The sequence below is a fragment of the Protopterus annectens genome, chromosome 4.part0 (genome assembly GCF_019279795.1).
Source record: "Protopterus annectens isolate FY-2018-M chromosome 4.part0, PAN1.0, whole genome shotgun sequence".
NCBI classification, from domain to species: domain Eukaryota; kingdom Metazoa; phylum Chordata; order Ceratodontiformes; family Protopteridae; genus Protopterus; species Protopterus annectens.
Genome location: NC_056733.1, coordinates 824,130,568 through 824,136,567, shown reverse-complemented (window position 1 = coordinate 824,136,567; position 6,000 = coordinate 824,130,568). Strand labels below are relative to the sequence as shown.

The 6,000-nt window shown below is 39.5% G+C and overlaps 1 protein-coding gene across 1 annotated transcript in view; it reads right to left on the bottom strand.

Annotated features, from left to right (window-relative positions):
* Positions 1-1,807: 1,807 nt before the first annotated feature.
* Positions 1,808-6,000, bottom strand: part of ULK1 (unc-51 like autophagy activating kinase 1) — a 1,203,955-nt gene continuing 1,199,762 nt past the window's right edge. The window contains exon 28 of the mRNA XM_044068766.1: positions 1,808-2,805. Coding sequence (XP_043924701.1) covers positions 2,750-2,805 — 56 coding nt within the window. The 3' untranslated portion in view covers positions 1,808-2,749. The remainder of the gene's footprint in view (positions 2,806-6,000) is intronic.

Sequence of the window (6,000 nt, the reverse complement as noted above, 5' to 3'; positions counted from 1 at the left end):
CCCCCCAAGAAGATACAATTTTAAAAAGAGAAAACTTGGAAGTGAAAGCACACATTTCAACACACAAGTGCACACACATAGTCGTGTGACAATCTGCTTTTCAAAACGAAAAAAGAAATGTAATGATGTACTCTTTTCTAAGAACATTAAATAAATAAGTCTTTAAAGTTGGAAGTGCGTTCCAAGCTGGTTTCAGCAGATAGGGATGGGACAACATAATTAAGCAATGGAAATACATATGTTACTACAAATACTACTAGTGCAATAAAAACAAAGCAGAGAAAGTGAAAAAGAACAAAATGTCATTTCTTATAGTAACTGTGTTTCTACACTGTCCCATGGTGCATTTCAAGTCTCCACCACACATAAAGTGCTCCTCCATTAGAAAGCTAGTGTTTTATTTATTACTTTTTGGAGGGAGGAGGATATCATAAAGAGCTGGTTGCCTTCATCAAGGATAAGCTTAGAAGTTTATCATTTTGGGAAACCTGTATGAGTCATGCCAACATCTTTGAACTTCTATGGAACTTAAAAAAAATGAAAAAGAACTTAAGAAAATGGACTACAGTGTTAACATCTGAAATCCAGTATTAGAGCTGTAGAAATTTCAGCAATTCTAGCCAGCTTATTATTATTTCTGCTGCTCAGAAAGAAAACAGGAAGTAATAAAAGCAAGTATCATGAAATAACCATTACATAAACATAACTTTTAGACATCATCCAACATAAAAGTCATGGCTATCACAATTAGTTCAAAGAACCATCACTGGCCAGGCTATGAACTTCAGCAGGGTTTCTTACAAACCTTTGGACATGCACTACTGCCTAAAGTGGTGTGGGCACTACAGTACATTTGTGCCCCTGTGTTTAACTGGTCCACTGACTCACATTATTAAGCAGCTGACAGGTCTACAGACAAAGTCATACATTACAAGGTATGCAGATATGTGGCAGAAACTGTACAATTCTTGTACATTTCTGATTCATACTTAGCTCAGGGCTACCATCTTTTCAAACACCCAGCATGGTGCATCTTTACTGAAAAAAGGTTTACAGCAAAGTCAGTAAGATTTCATTTTTTTTTGTTTTGGCTAAGAAAACATTATGTAATGAAAAAAATAATCCTTTCTGAAATGGATCTAAGGCTGTCATATAAATATACATATATGCATATATAAATATACATATATGTATAGGTTAAATATATTGTCCTAGATATATATATATATATATATATATATATATATATATACATACACACACACATGTATGTGTGTGTGTATGTGTGTGTTTTGTTTGTGTCTTTCGGCTTATCCCGGTCAGGGGTCGCCACAGCGGAACTCCGGTCCGCTAATGATTGGTAGAAGATTTTTACGTGCTGAGTTACCATTCGATTCTCAGCTAAAGCGTCTTCTGTGGGGAGACAGGTGTAAAGGGGCGTACCTTCGTTGAAGGTTGTGCGTCAGGGCTGGTAACTTGGCATGTAAAAATCTTAGCCCAATCATTAGCAGATCGGAGTTCCGCTGTGGTGACCCCTGACCGGGATTAGCCGAAAGACACATACAAAACACACACATACACACACACATACATGTGTGTATGTATGTATATATATATATATATATATATATATATATATATATATATCTAAGACAATATATTTAACCTCCATGAGGTTGGCATAATAGTCAAGGTGTTTACTTTACAGACTCAAGGTGCAGGGTTTCATTCTCAAATGGGGTAATTGGTTAGGCTTAAAATGGCCCTGTATATATATATATATATATATATATATATATATATATATATATATATATATATTGTAACTGGGAATATGCACCTACACTGTGGTCTGGCATATTTTACAGAACAGCCACCATTCCACGCCAGCACAAAGGATGTACATTCACTTTACTACCACAACTACAGCTCAGTACTGTAGTTGTTTCTTTTTCTTACAGTATCATAGTTTTCTGCAACAGTCGTATGCAACATGATCAGAAAACATTTTCTGCAGATAAACTTTCAAAGCAGCTAATTTTCTTTCTTTCATTTTTGCAGGATACAACTATGCAATAACACTATCCTGTGAAAATAAGACAAGGTGGCAAATATATTCTACATCTCAGCTAGAGGAATGCTATACTGTATTTATGCCTGTGCTTAAGACGGTGGAAAACTTTTAAGCTTATCCTTGTGGGAGCTCCTAATCTCCATATTCTTTTCCAGATTAGAAAGTGAGGAAAGTGCTTCAAGGCAGCATTTGATAAAATAATGAACTTTTTTTTTTTTTACAAAAGTAAAACTATATTTATATATTTTGGAAGCTATTATCACTGACTGGGCATCAGCAAGAGCAGAGGAAATCAGATGCAACTGGCCACATCATTTTTAAGTCTTTTTCCCCTACATTCCTCCAACAATGTGGCTCTGAAACATATCAGGTCATTTTCCTTTTCAATTAAAGACTGCTGAAAAACAATGATTAAAAAACACAGTGACGTCATGAGAACAGCCTTCTGGTTACCCAGAAAAATCAGGTGCTCTATTTAGATGCAAACATCTAGTTCATGAACTGGTACTGTATTCCAACAGAGTGCTGCAGTTAGTCACTGAGCAAACTGCACTTTAGGGACCAGTTCCAAATCAGAAAACAAAAATCAGCATTGAATCAAGAAACTTGCAGATGAGATGTTTCTTATCGGATTGTGACAACAGAAGAGGATCAGCTGAGGATTACAAATATCAGTCAGCCACACATTTCTAACTGCAGTGTCGACAGTCTTCGTTCAATGCAAACTTTACCTGAAAGGAAACAGAAAAAAAGACATTACTAATTACTGATGCAAAACAGATGTAGTAGACTTACAGCAGCAAAGTCCAACTTTCTCAAAAACAGATAATTTTCAAAGCACCTAACTTCTACTACTGAAAATAAGAATCTGTATACAGTAAACTGTGTAGTTGTTCTTAGCCAAGTACTCTGGCCCTGACTATGACTACCAGATGACAATCACCTCACGCACCTGTTGGAGCAGACGTGGGGAAGGAGAGGAGTGATGGCGTTAAAACTGCTTGTCTCTCCTCAGAGGAAGGGTGTGGGACATGCTAGGGACATGCGACTAGGGCACTGTACCATCGGTGGTGGCAGTGCAGCAGTGCAACCCTAGTGTTGTAGGTAGGGCTTCAGGGGGACATGTCTTCACAAAGTTGGGCACAGGTCTCACCCAGTGTCACTGTACTACCCCTGTTAATGCAGGGCACCACAGAGAGTAGGGTTTAATAGAAAAGCCCTGGAATAAAACAGCATATGTGTCACCACAGGCAGCTTCACTCATCTCCCCTCCCACAGTTCCAATCTTCATTCCCCTTCCCATCATGAAAGATGGTCCTGTCTCAGTGGGAGGGGAAAGGACAGTACCATGTACAGATGAGGTTTGAGGGTGACCTGCCTCCCACAGTCTGGGGCACCCTTCTGCTTTCCACCCAGTCAAAGCATCCCCATCTGGGGGGAGTACGTGGTGTGGAGGTCAACAGAAATAAGAACAGTTGCCTAGCAGCTGATTATCAAACTGTGGTGCTCAAACAGGTGTGTAGTTTTTCCTTCAGAGTACAAGTATGACTTAGTAAATGGATGGCTATAAGACTTGTACTTTTCATTTTTCCAACCAAAATACATCTACTCTACGACAGGGTACCTACTTAAAAATATTTTTTTATCATTATTCAGAACCGTACAGCCTTATTTCATTATGTAAATATGTATAATCAATCAGATGTGCTTTTCTCAATGATGACATCACTTTGTTTTGTGTGCACATGCCTTATCAGATACACAAATCAGGCTGACTGAAGTGAGCTGGCTACATCACACAGTTCTTCATTTACTACTAGTTACATTACAGCCATAGTAGGAGAAGACTTACTAAGTATTAGCACTGTAAACAGATACATGCCAAAAGGGCCAACCCTTCAAAAATCAAGCACTGTACGTTTAGACAACTCCATCACTTCTTAATACGTCATGAACTCTCCCAGTTGGGAACTAACCCCTACATTATCAGATGGGTAGCCAACTGGCTCACCAACAGGACACATATTGTCAAAGTGGGTGACTTCACCTCTTACAAAAGACCAGTCACCAGTGGCGTACTACAGGGTTCTGTGCTAGAACACCTTACTGTTTGGAATTTATTTCTGAGAAGTCCAGGCAAAATTGGATGGCCTGCGGCTGACCAAGTTCGCTGATGATTGCAAAGTGGGAGCAATCACTGAGTCTCTCATTGACGTTAATATACTGCAGACGGTGAACTCAGACAAATGATTGGTGCCAAGGATTAAAGCTAAATGCACAAAGTGCATTATTACTCCCTTTCGGAAAGCTGGCATCCCTGTTAATTACATTACAGATAGCACCTCCCTAAGTGTAGATCCAGTGGTAAGTGATCTGGGTACTCAGACTGATAGTAATCTGAACTTTGACCACCGTGTATCCACAGCATTAAGGAAATCCTTATATGTGGCATATTGCACAAGTAAAGGCATCACATTTAGATCTAAGGATGTTCTAATTCCATTATACTCAGCTCTCATCAGACCAGTAACCGAGTACAATGCTCCCTTTTGCATGTACCTCATCAGACACATGCAACAACTGGAGAGACCACAGAGGTTTCTCACCAAGAAATTAGAGGGCACACAAAAAAAGTCTTATTCAGAAAGTTTTCAAGCCCTGTCATTGTATTCGGTCTCTTACAGGTTGTTAAGGAGTGCCCTGTGCCTGGCTTACAGGGCAATCTCTGACCCGGCCCTGATGGAAATGCTACACATTCATAAATTAAACTGCAGGACGGTCACTTGCTCCATGGATCTTAATCTAGCCTCTGACATGAACAAGTTATGCTGGACAGATAGGTACATCTCCCAGAGACTGATACTTCTCTGGAAAAATGCTTCCAATTCAAGTGAAATGGAGCTCTTCCCTGACTCTCTTCAAACGCAACCAAGATCAATGGATGGCCGACTGCAAATTCGCTCCTAAGATGGTGCCCATGTCCCCCCTGGACACAGGAAGTCAGTATTAACTACCATAGACCCTAACCTCTGTGAACACCACTCACTTAATCACTGACAACTGCGGCAACTCGGGATAAATATGGCTAGGCTTGTAAGGGCTCCAGTGCTATTAACCTAGTAACCTCCTATAAACCTATGAAAATCACTGCATCTATGTTAATGCTTAAATTTAATTTAAAACTGGTCCCTTCATTATAAATGACACATGATGTACAAGAAATTAACATACTGAAAAAAAACAATGGATTCATGCAGTGTATATTAAGTGCATGGACAGATTTAATTTGTCATTCTAAGGGGGTGCAATATTTGTCAGCATGGAAGGAGATGGTCAACAGACCACAATGTTTTGCCAGGGATGGTCTGCACCTCTTCCCTCTATGCTTTTGAATATTAGCTAAAACACTGTCTTCCCACATAGTGCCTTTTTTAGGCAATGCCAGACTAAAAGTACTTCTGACATAGCAAATCAAAACCAAGAAAATCTAAAGGTATCACTGCTCAATGCTACGGGTCTAAACAAAACACTCCACTCCTAGAAGCTCTCTTTATCCTAGAGAATGCTGTCTGTTTGGTCACTGAGAAATGGTTTAAAGCCATGGAGAGCACACCAGCAGTGCAAGGTTATAATGCCTTCCACACATTTAGGCCAGCTACTTTACAGGCAGGGACTAAAGGTGGAGGTGTCAATACTTACATAAAAAATAAATATACTTCAAGTCTGGTCAAACAGGACAATGCAGCTGTTCCATGTTCAACTCACCATAGGTAAAATCCAGTGCCACTTCCTTGCAAGCTATAGGTCCCCCTCTATGACCCAGGAAACCCATACCATGTATTTAAACTTATTAGAAACACTAACCGCCCAACCCAATACCATATTCATGGATGACTTTAATTACCCCACAATTAACTGGAAATCCT